This window comes from Bison bison, unplaced genomic scaffold (assembly GCF_000754665.1).
Source record: "Bison bison bison isolate TAMUID 2011002044 unplaced genomic scaffold, Bison_UMD1.0 scf7180017864115, whole genome shotgun sequence".
In the NCBI taxonomy this organism is placed as follows: domain Eukaryota; kingdom Metazoa; phylum Chordata; class Mammalia; order Artiodactyla; family Bovidae; genus Bison; species Bison bison.
This window is the reverse complement of record NW_011494687.1, coordinates 1,794,872-1,809,907: the sequence shown is the minus strand read 5'-3', so window position 1 is coordinate 1,809,907 and position 15,036 is coordinate 1,794,872. Positions and strand designations below refer to the sequence as shown.

Below are 15,036 nucleotides of genomic sequence, written 5' to 3'. Positions count from 1 at the left end.
CCTTTAGCTTTGTAGCAACAAGCGTTTGCCCCAGGCCTGGGGGACAGTTCCGGGTAAACTATGCTCTTTCCCTTCTTGGCAGCCCCTCCTGTTAGAGCAGGCTTCCATATCACATATGAGTAGAACGTTTGAAACCAGGGAGTGATTGTGAGGATTAAAGGACCAGTGGCTACCTTTTGGCCAATTAACTTAGAGTAGACCTTATGAAAAGGAATCCTCTGAGCCTCTCCCTGAAGTCCAGTCAGCATCCAAGAGCAATGATCTAGCCCAGAAGTCACCAGTAGGTGGCAGTCATGTCCCCCAGGGCCAGTCTTTGGCTGAGGATAGTGGTAGATTTCACTTAAAAATAGCACTGAGAACGCTTGCCTTTACCACTCCCTTCCTCAGTCAGGAGAGGATGAACAGAAGAGCATTGTTTGTTTTCTCTTCACTTTTTTTTAATTAATTAATTTCTTTTATTGAAGGATAATTGCTTTACAGAATTTTGTCTGTCAAACCTCAACATGAATCAGCCATAGGTATACATTTATCCCCTCCCTGTTGAACCTCCATCCCTCTCTTCACTTTTTATTCAAAACTCACAAACATGAGGAAAAACAGGCAGTTATTTTACCATTTCACTGTCCCTAAGGTCTCCCATTGTCCCCCAGAGAATGTAAGGCCTGAAATATGGCAGGCCATCCCTCAAGAGGAAGAAATGGATTAGGATCATAGAAAATGGGTCTAAAAGTTACCAGCACAGGTAGCTCATGCTGAGCAGGTTGGCCAGCAGTTATATTTGGAATGTCACCAATTCCAGAAAATAGGTGTGCCAGAGTTGCTGAGAGCTTATTTTCAAGGCTGTGGCAGTATCTCACTCAGGTCACATAGTCGAAAATCGTAACTTTTTCCAAGATGATTTACATTGTATTCAATGCAGATATCAGGAGTATTCTCCATGTTGGGAGTCTTCTAATTTTTGGACTATCTGCCTCTTGAGCTGTTAATCCCCTCTGAAAGGGTCTCCCAGGAGATATATGGCAGGTAGATATATATCTTGATGCCTTGGTTCCCCCACAACTAACTCTTAATACTCTAAATTTGAAAGGAGGAAGGAGAATTATTCAAACAAGATATTTACGTAATTGTTTGACTTCTTCCTTTACCTTTTCCCTATTCTGGAGTGGAGTGGAAAGAACATATGTCAGGCAAAACTAGGTTCCTCTCCCTGCTCTGCCACATTAGCTATATGATCCTGGGTATGTGATTTAATTTCTCTGAGCCCTATTGTCTTAATTGCAAATACACGTTATCTCCCTATCAGATAATTTTGAGGTTGTTATGAGATAAGTGTATGTAAATGAGCAGTGTATATCAGTGTTATTTCCCCCTCTCTTCATAGGGCTCCAGAAGCTATGACTGGAGAGCTGATGAGGTGATTGAAATGACTGGAGGGGAAGAAGAGAGAAAAAAATAACTCCCTATTAGTTGGTTTAGAACACACCATGTTCCTAATAAACAAGTCCTCCTGCTTGAGGCAAGTGAAGGAACCCAAGGAACAGAAGCTAAAACTAGGCTATTTCTATTTTATTCCTAAATCCCTCCCTGTTTGCTTATGGGAGCATTTTTAATACTGCTCTCTCAGCCTGGGGGAGCACAGAAGAATCATGGAGCAGGAGGAAGTAGCACATGAACTGGCTTATTTTTCCTTCTCTGCCCTCGGGAGGGAGATGATCCTTGTGAATGAGCACTCCTTCAAGAGAGCTGTGGTGTGAAGTCAGGAGCCTGCCTGGGAGAGCTGAGCTAGACCTTGGATGACCCTTCCTACTGAAGCAGGAATCCCTTCTCAAGGCGGGTTATGCTCCCCAGGAATCCTGTGCCCAGGAAAAATGCTTAGGGAAAAAGCTGTGTTTAGAATCAGGCGGCAAACCCTGGATCTGAGAGTCCTAAGACTGTAAACAGCAGCTACAGAGTTCTGAGTGGCTAACGGGGTAGTGTCTGCAGTGAGTCTGTACTGGTAGGGGAGATTGCCTGTTTGTCAGAGACCAAGTCCAGGACTTGGTCTCCAGCCTGCTCAGCTGCCTTACTCTTCATGTGAAATTTCTCTTATAATTAACCTTGTTGTTCCTTCCCTTTCCTTCCCCTTCTCTGCCTCACCTGCACCCCCACCCCTGCCTCTCCTTATACCTCCCTTTGCTCTTGCCTTTCCACATGTCTCACTGCTGGTCCACAGCCAGTCCCGGCTCTGCAGCCCTCTCCGCAGCCTGTTCAGTTCTCTCCAGGCTCCTGTCCCCAAGTCCTTCTGCCAGTCTCTCCGCCCCAGCAGTACAACATGGTATAAACTCCATTCCACCTTTTTGTCTTGTTCATGTGTGGCCTGTGTCTATGGGCATGTCTGGGTCAGTCTGTGACAACCTTGCAAAGCAGTTATGCTTTTTAGAGAACCATTGTTAGGAACATATTTCTTCTTTAGGAGCTGGCACAGGCTGAACTATACTTCATTTCTAGTGACCTCCTCACAGTACTTTAGGCATCAAAGATGCCTAAATGTAAGACAGAGAACAGAGTTCCTCTGAGTTTCAGGAGTGGGGAACAAGATCAGATGTTGATGTAACTTGGGCTCCTTGTCCTCTCTGCCATGTGCCTTCTTCATCTCATCTGCTCCCAGGCCATGGTGGAGGAACGCAGTTTATTCTGTACTGTAGAGAATGATTCTCTATAATTCCCTTTAAAAATAAAAACACAGTTGCATATTTCTCTGGTACCACTGGTAAAAGCTTCAAATGTTTCCCTGTTTTACATAAAAAATATCCTCTTCTGTTGTATAGCATGTGCTGTTTAAATTGTTTGTACCCTGACAACAAATCCTTTATAAAGATCTGGTCTGTCTCATAGTTGGTGACTTCTATCATGGTTATAGGAGCCCTGACTTTTTTCAAATTTTGTGTTAATCACACCTGTCTGCTTTTTCACTAGAATCCCTTCTTTTCTCCCACCTCTTAGCTCCATACTGAAAAGTTCTAGAATATGAACCTCAAAATAGTAACTGCAATCCAGTGCTCTTGTCATCTGTTCCTCCCCACTAAGTTAGCAAAATAGCTAAGATCAGATCCCTGAAAATTGAGTGAAACCACAGGAAAGTACTATCTTTTGTTTCTACTAGTTTCGTTTGCAGAACTTCTGCTCTGCATGTGTATGTGTATGTTGATTACTATCCATGGAGCAAAAGAGATGAAGTTAAAGTTAACAGACTAACCTGTCACCATACAAGTGAGAGATGGAACACCCTCACCCTTGCTGGTTGGAGAAGAGGGCTGAGAGAGAAGGCAATTACAGATTAGTCAGTCAGTCTCTCTCCCCAGCTCAGCTGCTCACCCTGGCCTCCTTTCAGAGGTGAGAATTGGAAGTGGTTTCTGAAGAGCAGGAGAACACTAGGCAAGTGTCAGAGAACAGAGGTGGAAATGACTTCAAGAGGGAGTAAAGAGATAAGCAGCAGGAGCTGGGATCCCACCAGTCTTTCCAATGCATAGGCAGAGCTGGGGAGCCACATGAATCTACTGATCAGCCACACAAGGTGTTATCTGGGTCCTTTATTATAAAAAAGAGATTTATGACAACATATAGGCCCTTTGCATGGTTGGAGGCATGAGGAAGACAGGAAATGGAAAGACTTAAATAGTCCTGTTTTTTCTATATATAGAAGTTGTATCATTGCTCCCGTCTCCCCAGGACTAATTCTAATAAAGATCATAATCAGAGTGGCCATTGTTACCTCATATGTGGTAGGGACACTGGCTCTGGAGTTGGGCTTCCAACAGCTTTCGATTCATAGCAATTTGAAATACCACATGACAGAGGCTTAGGGCTAAAAAGTACCTCCCAGGGCACAGAGGTAGGAATATCCCAAATTGGTGTAAGGAAGGAAGGCGGTAGAGAGGGTTACTATTTCTGTCTGTCTGTCTGTGTTGAAGCCAGAGACCTGGGGCTTGATATGACCTCAGTCCTTAGGTCTCCCCCACTCTCTCAACAGGCAGATGATCTCAGCAACCCCTTTGGACAAATGAGCCTTAGTCGCCAAGGTTCTACTGAAGCAGCTGACCCATCCTCAGCTCTGTTCCAGCCCCCACTTATCTCCCAGCACCCTCAGCAGACTAGCTTCATCATGGCTTCTACAGGGCAGCCCCTCCCTACTTCCAACTATTCCACCTCTAGCCATGCACCACCTACTCAGCAAGTCCTGCCACCCCAGGGCTACATGCAGCCCCCTCAACAGGTGAGTGGTTTGGGTTTCCAGTCTAAATCATGAATTCAATTTATCCAGTATTATAAACCTTCTTTTTTCCTCTAGTTTAGACAGACCAGAGGAGATACCTGCCCGCTACCCTCCTCCGTTTCCCCACCTTTCTCTTGCGAATTGTCTTTGTAGTCAGAAACATCTATCAAATAACACAAGTCCTTCCTCTTCTGTTTCAAACTTGTACACTAATGCTGCAATTGCAAACCCAAAATATTTGTTTACAGACTTCTGGAATTGACTGTGATGTATTTAATAGTTAGGGGATGTTGGGGCTGAATTTGAGGGGCTTTCTCATACATCTGTTTCCTCTCACCATAGATCCAGGTGTCTTACTATTCTCCTGGACAGTACCCCAACTCCAACCAGCAATACCGACCTCTGTCTCACCCGGTGGCATACAGCCCCCAGCGTGGTCAGCAGCTGCCTCAGCCATCCCAGCAGCCTGGTAAGAGGAACTGTACGGAGGCAGCAAGTAAGGGAAGGACAGCAACTGGGGAAGAATTACTTTCCCTGTTTAAAAAGCGGTGGGGAAGGGGAGTAGTGGCCGGAATGGTTAGGGTCCTAAAAAGGAACCTGTGATCTCCAAAAAAGAAGGAAAATTACTAAGAGAGTGTGACCTCCTAAACATTGTTGAGGCTATGCTGATGTCTTCTCTGCTTTGCCTGTCCCTAGGTTTACAGCCCATGATGCCTAACCAGCAGCAAGCGGCTTACCAAGGCATGATTGGGGTCCAGCAGCCACAGAACCAGGGCCTGCTCAGCAACCAGAGGAGCGGCATGGGGGGCCAGATGCAAGGCCTGGTGGTTCAGTACACTCCACTGCCTTCTTACCAAGTGGGTGCATTCTGAATGGGGAAACCACCCAGTCCTTGGGATGAGGAAAAGGAGGACAGTTCCCACGTCTGTCCTCGAGTCTGACAACTCGAACACTAACGCTGTTCACTTTACCTCTAGCACTTTTTTTTTTTAACCTCTAGCACTTTTAGGTTTTCTTTCTCTGAAAGAAGGTCAAAAGAGTCTGAGAAGAGTCTTTATTTAAATTGTTTGGTCTTTATACCATGCAAATGAGTATATGCCCAGAAAAGTAGAATCTAGAGAAAATTAGGCTCCTTCCTGTACATCAGATGCCCAGAGGTGACGTTTAGAGGAGGGGGGAATGGAGGTAGCACTCAGCGTTTCCTTTAGGTGAGGAGAGTAAGAGGATTTCTAAAGGTAGGGAAGGAGGTTAGAGTGTCCCTGTCCAGAGATGACTAAGCTGTTTTTTGGATGACTTCATTTCGAGTAAAAGTGGTCATTCTTTTCTTGTCTTCACCCAGGTCCCAGTGGGTAATGACTCACAAAATGTGGTCCAGCCGCCTTTCCAGCAACCCATGCTGGTCCCTGCAAGCCAATCTGTGCAGGGGGCCCTCCCAGCAGGGGGTGTTCCAGTGTATTACAGCATGATCCCGCCAGCTCAGCAGAACGGTACAAGGTGAGGGCTCCCAGAGAGACGGGGTGCATCTCCCGCAGACCTTTAGCAACTTTTGCACCATGGTTTTTATTCCACTGGAAAAGAAAAGCAGGGGTAAAGATCCCAGGGGTAGGGACTTCCTGGTGCTCCAGTGGCTAAGACTCAGTGCTCCCAACGCAGGGGGCCTGGGTTCAGTCCCTGGTCAGGGAACCAGATCCACATGCCTTAACTAAGACTTGGTGCAGTCAAATAAATAAATGTTTATTTTTTAAAAAGATCAGGGGTACCCCCAAGCAGTTAGAACATGAGGGAGTTCATTCTCCTTGTTGATTTGATATTTGCATAAGAATTCATTAGCAGGAAAAAATTCCTACTTCAGAAACAGAGACTTTATAATTTCCCCCAATTTTTGTTTTTCTGAACTATGAAATAAAGACTGCTTATTATTTTTTAAAAAAGCAGTTTGGTGTATACATATGTAAATTTTTCCATGTACCTCTATAGCCATGGATGAATCTGAGGTGTTATCTCTTTTGTCTGTTTATATATCTTAGTATGTTGTTGTTTAGTTGCTAAGTCATGTCCAACTCTTTGCGACCCCGTGAACTGTAGCCTGCCAGGCTCCTCTGTCTGTGGAATTTCCCAGGCAAGAACACTGGAGTGGGGTGTCATTTCCTATTCCAGGGGATCTTCCCGACCCAGGGATCGAACCTGCATCTCTTGCATTGGTGGGTGGGTTCTTTAGCACTGAGCCACCAGGGAAGCTTGTATATCTTAGTATAATGAATGTAATTTTAGAGATAGAAGTTTATCTTAGAAATATCTAGTCCACTCCCCTTGTTTTATTTTGTGCCCTTCTTCTATAAATGAGGAAATTCCAGCTAGAGATATTAAGAAACTTACTCAAAGTCATACAACTAGTTAGTAGAAGCACAGCTGGGATTAGAACTCAAGTCTGGGCCTATGTCGATGTATTTCTGTGTCTCTCAGTGTACATATGTTTATTTCTGTCTTTTTTTTTTAATGTGTCTTGAATTTTGTGAGGTTTTCCCGTTTTTCTTTAATTGATGATCTGTGTTTGCCATTAAGAAAATATCCTGTATCTCCTTAGTTGTTTTTTTTGCCCATCTCTCTCTAGCACTCTAGCCCTGTGTGTCTGTTTTTGGCACTCTCTTTGCGTTTCTGTTGTGTTTCTGAGAGAAAGAGACACAGAGAGAGAGAGTATGTGTATTTGTGTGTGTGTGTGTGTGTGTGTGTGTACACGTGCGCATACACTCTCATGAGTTATGTATTTGGTGTTTCTACACTGTTGGGAAGAGCATGTGTCACTAACATTCCATCTGTAGCACTGATTAGCAGCTTCCTAATTGAAAGATGATCAAGTACAAATATATATAATTAACTTTGAACTGATGAGTGATTTTAGAAATTGCATGGCAAATTGGTCTGGGAATGGCTTGGAGCTGCCTTGGCTTCCCACAGGGGAGGCCCAGGAGGCAACAGCTGTCTGCCGGGAGCTGTGTTGCTCCCTCTACTGCTTTACCACTCCCCTCTTCTCCATCTCCCCAGCCCTTCTGTGGGGTTTCTGCAGCCTCCTGGCTCTGAGCAGTACCAGATGCCTCAGTCTCCCTCTCCCTGCAGTCCACCACAGATGCCACAGCAGTACTCAGGTAAGAGCATAAAGAATGGAGGGGTCTTGGGCACTGGTGAGAGCAAAACACTGCTGAAGGACTTGTGCTGTAGAACTGGGTAGGGCAGAGAAAGCTCAGGGATTGGCTCTGTCCCCAGCTGTGACTTCATCAGGAGGAAAGACCAAAGTCCTGGCTGACTGGTGTTTTCCAGAGGTGTTGAAATTGACCCCCTCAAGAGGTGAGGTGGTTTGCCTGATCCCTACCCCCTGGGAACCACATGTCGATTGGGTTCCTTGTTTCCTTTCTCTCTCCTTTGTTTCTTCCTCTCTGCTAAATCCAGCACTATGACTGGATTACGACGACTCACATGCCTTTACAACATAAAGTGCTTATATCTCTGTCTCTTGCACTCATTCTTCCTGTAAATAGCTTTTCTTTTCTCTTGGAAGTGTGAGTGAGGCTGATAAAATGCTTTTAAAATTGTATCTTAGATTTGTTTAGCAATTTTTCATTTGTACTCACATACATTGTGTCCTTTTAATTCTCTCCACAGCTTTGTGAAGAGAAAATTTAAGACTCAAAAGAGGGATAAATTTTGTGTAAGGTCACAATCCTAAAGCTTGAACTTGGGTCTTTTCACTTTCTGTAACCCCTGCTACATCCTCGGACACATTTTCAACAGGTTTCTGTACTCCGTTCCTTTCCCTCCAGTGGAAGGAAAAAGGCCTTCTTTGGAGGGGCCAGTTATCCCAGGTGAATACACTTAATGGTACACAGCTTGTCTGTCTTTGCTTAAAACCCCCCCAATATACCAAGAACAACTGCTGTTTCCCTTTCACCCTACCCTGACATATCATTGCACTGCATTTAAATTGACTTCAGGGGTTCTGGAGGCAAGGGGGTCTTAAGGTAGCTTCCAGCCTTCCTCATTCCTCTCTACAGTGGGAATGTCAGAGTGCCCTCTTCTGGTGAGATAAGGTATTTTGCCAGTTTTTCATATTTTAGAAATGGAATATTTTTCACATAAGATTTTCTGTACTCTGTGTTGGGTGCTGTGGAATAGATTCCAGAATCAATCTTGCTCACAAGACCTGATCAATTCTTAGCTTCAAGGATTAATAACTTCTGCCTTTATCCAGACCAACCATGGATCTCTTACAGGCTGAGGTTTTAAAATTCAACAACCCTTACTATTTACTCCATTATTGGTCTCTCCAGCTGTATCTCCTAGTGTCCGCCAGGGGCAGTTGACCTTGAAATTCCCAATGGGGTATGGAAATGATAGAAACTAGCTCCAAGAACTGCTGTAGCCTGTGGTGGTGCTTGATACCGCAGGGCATTTTCTCTCCTATTTGTTAAGATAAGTGTGTGCGTGTGCATATGGGTATAGTTGTATGTGAATTTCTGTGTAAATCCTTAGTGATATATCAGTATATCTACTGGGTCTCTGCATTTATACCTCTTCATATACAAATACAAGGTCTTTGAATTAGAAACAAATCAAGTGAAAATAATTTTGCAGTACCTACTGTGGACCTAATGATAAGTAAACTGAAACAGCTACTGGTTCTGAAAGTTGGCACTAGAGATCTGGACTGGAATTGGAAGGAGATGATCTAGGCTCTTCCCCAAATTAATAGAAATAGACAAAACCCTCTTCATCATCTCATTTCTTTGCTGCTTTAGAATTTTCTAGTATATTTCCTTTCTTTCTAGCCACCCTGATTGACGTAGGCTTCTGACTGACCCCTTGTACTTTCCCTAGATGATGACCCTCTATTCTACCCACATCATCTAAGAGACCTATTCACCATATCATTGATCTTAAAAATCTTCAATCCCAGGTCATGGGAATCTTAAGAGGAAGTGGAAGAAAAGGAAAAGTGCTTCTTTTGCCTTCCTTTCCAGTTTGGCCTTTACTGGAAAGCTAGAAGGCCAGCATTGCCCACAAGGGCTGCTATGTCACCTTCAGAGGACAGTCACCCGCCCTTCTCCCATGTAGCAGCATGGTCACTTTTCCAAAAATAAAGGCAGGGATTAGGATTGACTGTTCTTGGAGCAACTGTTCTGGTTTATTAATACATTTTTGTAGTTGCCCAGTTTACCCCCAGGCCGGGACCTTAATTCCTTCACTATGATTTTAGATATAACCATAACCCTAGGAAATAGTTTTCTCCCCACAGAAATAATGACTTGCAGGTCCTTTGAGGTTTCTGCAGGCTTGTCTTGGGAAGATGCACACGGACATGAAATGGCAGTGAAACCTATGCACAGACTCCCAACTCACAGTGGCACAGCAGCGTGGCCAGAGTGAGGTACACACAGAAATAGCTTCCCACGTCCTTACTGGCTCATTTTGTAGCTGAGGGCTTTCCAAAGCAGAGATAACTCTTTTCTCTCCCCACTTCGTGAAGATAACCCTCTCCCCCACCAAAAAAGGGAAAAAGACGAAGATACTGTAGGATTATAGCCTGTAATTTGGGAAAGATGCCTGAGGGATTTTATTTCTCTGGACATTCCTTTCCATAGATTTCATTCCAGATGGTAAAGAAGAAGCCTTATCAGTTTTCTACCTCAGTGATTTAAAAAAAAAAAAAAAAAAACAACTAAACAAAAACCAATTCTGCCAGACATAAATGTCATCTGTTTATATTTATGGGGTTTGCTCTGCCCAATCGACCTTTCTGCCCAGGTTTAACGATGCCACTTAAAAAGCCATTCACACGTCCCCTCTCTTTTCAGAGCTTTCAAGATGAAATTGATTTCCTTATTCAATTCCCTTCTCCCACTTCCTACTCTAACCCAGGCTCTTTCCCCCAGCCTGATAATATGGAAATGCTGTCACTGGGCAGTGCTGTGGGGGGTTTTGTTTTGTAAGATTTGGGCAGTTTTTTGCCATGTGCATTAAGAAGTGGCCACAGTTCAGCTGCTAATGGATGCCACCTGCTTCTGGCTTGAGGATGAGAAGCATAAAAATCAGCTCATCAGCAGAGTAGTGCTCTCTGTCCTCGGCTGAGTGAAGGAACAACGCTCCGGGCCAGCGGGGGAGGACTCAGTGTTAGGAGGAGCTCAGGAATGAGGCTGCGACTGAGAACCCTGCCTTTGTTTTTGTTAGGATCAGAGAAAATACTATGAGGACTTTGTTCTCTTCCCCACTCCACTTTAGACCCCTAACAGCTCCGTATGGCTACATGTTGGCCTTATAAAGAGCATCGACTGCCTTGCTTGTGCCCATACCCCACACATTCACACATCCTCTACCCTTTCCTGGCCCAGGGCATTAGGCTCAGGTTATATGTTGCCTTCCAGAAAAGCTGTGGATTTGATTATTTTTGCGTTGGCCCCCTCAGCAATTTGAAGAAGGTCAGTTGCAGTTTTGTGGCTAAAGGACATTGGCGCAGGTGGGGCTCCTAGGATGGGAGATACAGTGCCCAGAGCAGCTGAAGTAAAGGGGGAGTTGTTAAATGCATGACACTTCACCACTGCGCAGTTTTCCTATGGCCCTTCTGCAAGCTGTGTTGATGAATACCCTGTCCCCTCTGGCAGGGGAAGGGAAGATGTGAGCCTGTCGTTCTGAGTGTTTCTGCCCTCTGATTAGATGAACCCTAGAGGATGGGGGAGGGGCACACATTGGGGACTAGGATACAACAGATGCTGTGTCTCCTGAGCTGTTCTCAGACCTCCCCCCACTTCTTCTCCTTTCCTTTGACCGATGCTACCTGAGAAGAGCAATCACGCTCACTTCCCAGCATGACTGGTGCCCAGGGCAGAGGCTGTAGCATTTCCTGTCACAGGAAGCAGTGTGATGGTGGCAGCAGAGGCAGCCCCCGGGCGCTGAGCCAGGAAGCAGCACTGCGGCAGGTTTCCATCTAGCGCGCCCAGCCCCGTGTCGCTGCCACCACACACACACATGAACTCAGACTGTCCATCCACAGGAATATGGGCTGCGGGCCAAGAGCAGACCCTCACGCTAGACAATCCCCTGTGGGGAAGCGGAGCTCCTGCCCGTCTCCCCCAGCAGGAACTGTCCGTCAGACTGCTCCTCCCTGACCCCTTACCTTGCTTTTCACCGTGCAGAAGATTCAGGACTTAGTATTCCTCCTCAGTGAGCCCTTTCCTTCCCCAGCCTGTGAGAGGGTAAGACTACATCCATGGTTGCCTGGACTAAAACCCCACGGCTACATCTTGTCAGTAAAATCTTCCGAGGGTCTCACCCTCCCACTCCATTCCTGCTGTCGCTGCTCTAACTCATAACCACTGTGTTCTGTTTCAGTAGACTTCTAACTACTCTTCCAGTCACTAGTCTCCCCCTCCCTTCAGCCATCTTACATTTGGCCACTGGGGTTAGCTCTCTGAAGCACAAGTCCTGTTTGCAACACCTCTGGGTTACAACCCTTACCTGAATGTGCTTCGAATTCTTGACACCAGCTATTTGTTTAATGTCCAACTCTCTAATAGACTGTTCATTCCATTGGGGTAGAGACCAGTTTTTCTGTTGTTGTATACCCAGTGCCCGGCATAGGAACTGGTAAATGTTCCATAAATGTTTATTAGATAAATGAAGAGATGTATCTCATCCTTCCCCTAGTACTTCCCCTACATAGTTCCTGGGTCTTCCTTAGCACCTTGAATTATTTGTCATTTCCTGAATGTGACATATATCTCTACGCCATTCCCTCTACTTGAAGTGTTCCAACTCACCCTATCCTTGCCCAGGAATTAATGTCTGGCTTAGTGAAGCTGTGCACATTTATCTTCTCCAGAACAACCAGAGATCACTGACTTACCTGCAGCCATTACTAGAAAAACCTGCACGTGCCTGCAGCCCTGCCCCAAGCTCCAGACTGGGACCTGTACCATGCCCAGACATTTGAGCAATCTGATCTGGGCATTTGGTAATACCTAATTATGACAGAATGGAGTAGTTTTTGGCCAAGCCTATCAAAAGTACCCCTCAACCAGGTGAAGGCCAGGAGAGCATTGGCATCTTCCCCTCAAACTTCCACTGGTTTGAGGAGAGAGAGTCAGAGACCAAATCAGCAACTGTCTCAGATTCCTGGCAGGACACAGTTTAAGTGACCCTGAAGCCATAGGTGGATTTGCTTATAGGCTTTCCCACTCAGGGTTAGCTGACAGGTTAAAATGTAGTTTGAATTCACAACCAACTGCTTTTTTCCTGCCACTCAGGAGTGTCACCTTCTGGACCAGGTGTGGTGGTCATGCAGCTGAATGTCCCTAATGGACCCCAGCCTCCCCAGAACCCATCGATGGTCCAGTGGAGTCACTGTAAATATTACAGCATGGACCAGCGGGGTCAGAAACCTGGAGACCTGTACAGTCCTGAGAGCAGCCCTCAGGTGAGTCCTGCAACCCAGCTTTATCTTGGCAGGGAGGTGACCAGATTCTTTTCAGGAAGCAGTCTTTGCCATTGACCAAGCAGCCTCTTTTACTTGTGCGCTCTTTTACCCTGGGCACTTTTCAGAAGAAACACAGGAAAGAGGAGGGAGCATCTTCTTTCAGGGTTTCAAGGAACCTAAGACCTAAGGTGGCAGATAGGACACATGCTTAAAAACACTAAGGGAAGACGTAAAACAGGTTGTCAGGAAGTGAATATTAAAATAATACCAACTAATTAGGCACTCAGGGGCCAGTTTGAAGGAGCACTCTGACTTTGACAGAGTTCAGCAAGAGAAGTTTCCTGAGAGGTAACTTTTAAGCCAAGCTGTAGGAGTAATCCAGAGGGCAGGGTCTGGTGTATATGTGATGTGTACTCTGCTCTCTCCCACAGGCCAACACACAGATGAGCAGCAGCCCTGTCACATCTCCTACTCAGTCTCCAGCACCCTCTCCTGTCACCAGCCTCAGCAACGTCTGCACAGGACTTAGTCCCCTTCCTGTCCTCACACAGTTCCCCCGGCCTGGAGGTCCCGCACAGGGTAAGGGTTCAGTAAGGTGGGCTGCTGTCAGCTGTCAAATTCACCCTTTGCATCCCATTCCCAAGTGGGGAGATCAAGAGGGTAGCAATAGACAGAGAATCACTGTGGCTGGCCATTCAGTTCGTAGAAGCCAGCTCTTCCTTTAATGTCCCTGTTTAGGCCAAAGATACACCCGTCTTTAGTGCTGCCCATAGTTACCTTAACTCTAGATCTCCTTTACGTATTTAGTATTTCCTTCCAAGTCCCCAGAGACTGCGAGCCAGGGAAAAGAAGCTCCCTGAACTTTCTAATGAACAGCAAAGAGTTTAACCTATCAGTACTGAGTCTGAGGGCTAGGAATATGGGGTGTGTCAGAAACAGTATGGTTTTAGAAAAGGGAATGCTGGATTTGAGTGAAAGGACTTGGGTTCACCCCCAACTTACTGTGACAGACAGAAGCTTAGAACAGCTGCTCGTTGCTGTCTGTTCCCTGGTGGACACCAAAGGAGGGCTCAGCTATGACGGTCACAGACGAGGAGGGAGCATCCTGGCACTTCTGCTGTTCTTTCTATCAGAATCACAACTTATACGAGTCTGTTGAGATGCCACCCAGCTTGTGGGAGTCCTGCTCCCTGCACCTGGGCAGGTGGGGGATGTGGCCCCTTCCTCCAGCCCAGGGTGGGTGGCCCAAGGAAACTAGTCCCAAGCCACCGAGCCCCAGACACCCGCTCCTTCCCATGATCAGGAAACCAGAGGTCACCTTCCCACAGAAACTTTATTTTTCACAAATCTCAAGTGCAGAACATAGATGGCCATTTTAATCAGCACAGTCAAATTTTTAACCAAGAATTTACAAGAATTAGAGTTTTATAGCTTTAAAACATACCGCCAATATTTTATTTCAGAAATAACTCAATTTCTTAAAAAGTAAAAAAAAAAAACAAAAAACAAAGACTTGAGTTCAAATTCTAGTTCTACCACTAACTAGTTTTGTGAAGCTGAGTATGTTACCATGTTACTTAAACTTAGAACCAGACCTCAGTTTCCTAATATATAAAATGAGATTAATCACATGTAAAATGGAAATAATCTTATCTGCTTTCTGCCTTGGCTATCAAAAGCAGTATAAAAATAAGATGAGAATATGATTTAAAACTTCAGAGTGCTCTGAAATACAGTATTTATCACCAATAATAGCTAACACACAGGTGCGATATCTTATAGTCATTTAACTGCACCAGTGCTGATGAGAGAACATACCCAACATCCCATCTTCAGAACAGAGACAGAATTTGAATATAGTTTGGCTACAGGTCTCTCTTCTTATCTACTACACTGTATTTCCTCTCATCTAAGTCAGAAACTTGAGCCTTGGGTTTAGGGTGAGAAGCAACTATATGAGAAATAAAAGACAGTTATAAGGGTCTGTAGGTTTCCTCTAGGGCCTTTTGTCTTCAATGAACAGAGCCCTTCTTCAAAGATGCTGCTGCTGCTGCTAAATCGCTTCAGTCGTGTCCGACTCTGTGTGCCCCCAGAGACGGCAGCCCAACAGGCTCCCCCATCCCTGGGATTCTCCAGGCAAGAACACTGGAGTGGGTTGCCATTTCCTTCTCAAGTGCATGAAAGTGAAAAGTAAAAGTGAAGTCGCTCAGTCGTGTCCGACTCCCAGCAATCTCATGGACGGCAGCCTACCAGGCTTCTCTCTGCCCATGGGATTTTCCAGGCAAGAGTACTGGAGTGGGTTGCCATTGCTAAATCCCCACAA

The 15,036-nt window shown here is 45.4% G+C and overlaps 1 protein-coding gene across 1 annotated transcript in view; it reads left to right on the top strand.

Moving 5' to 3' along the window:
• The window catches only part of R3HDM2 (R3H domain containing 2), a 132,231-nt gene that overhangs the window by 113,657 nt on the left and 3,538 nt on the right, over positions 1 to 15,036 (top strand). The window contains exons 15-21 of the mRNA XM_010839320.1: positions 4,010 to 4,252; positions 4,595 to 4,721; positions 4,949 to 5,109; positions 5,592 to 5,746; positions 7,295 to 7,395; positions 12,544 to 12,713; positions 13,145 to 13,280. Coding sequence (XP_010837622.1) covers positions 4,010 to 4,252; positions 4,595 to 4,721; positions 4,949 to 5,109; positions 5,592 to 5,746; positions 7,295 to 7,395; positions 12,544 to 12,713; positions 13,145 to 13,280 — 1,093 coding nt within the window. The remainder of the gene's footprint in view (positions 1 to 4,009; positions 4,253 to 4,594; positions 4,722 to 4,948; positions 5,110 to 5,591; positions 5,747 to 7,294; positions 7,396 to 12,543; positions 12,714 to 13,144; positions 13,281 to 15,036) is intronic.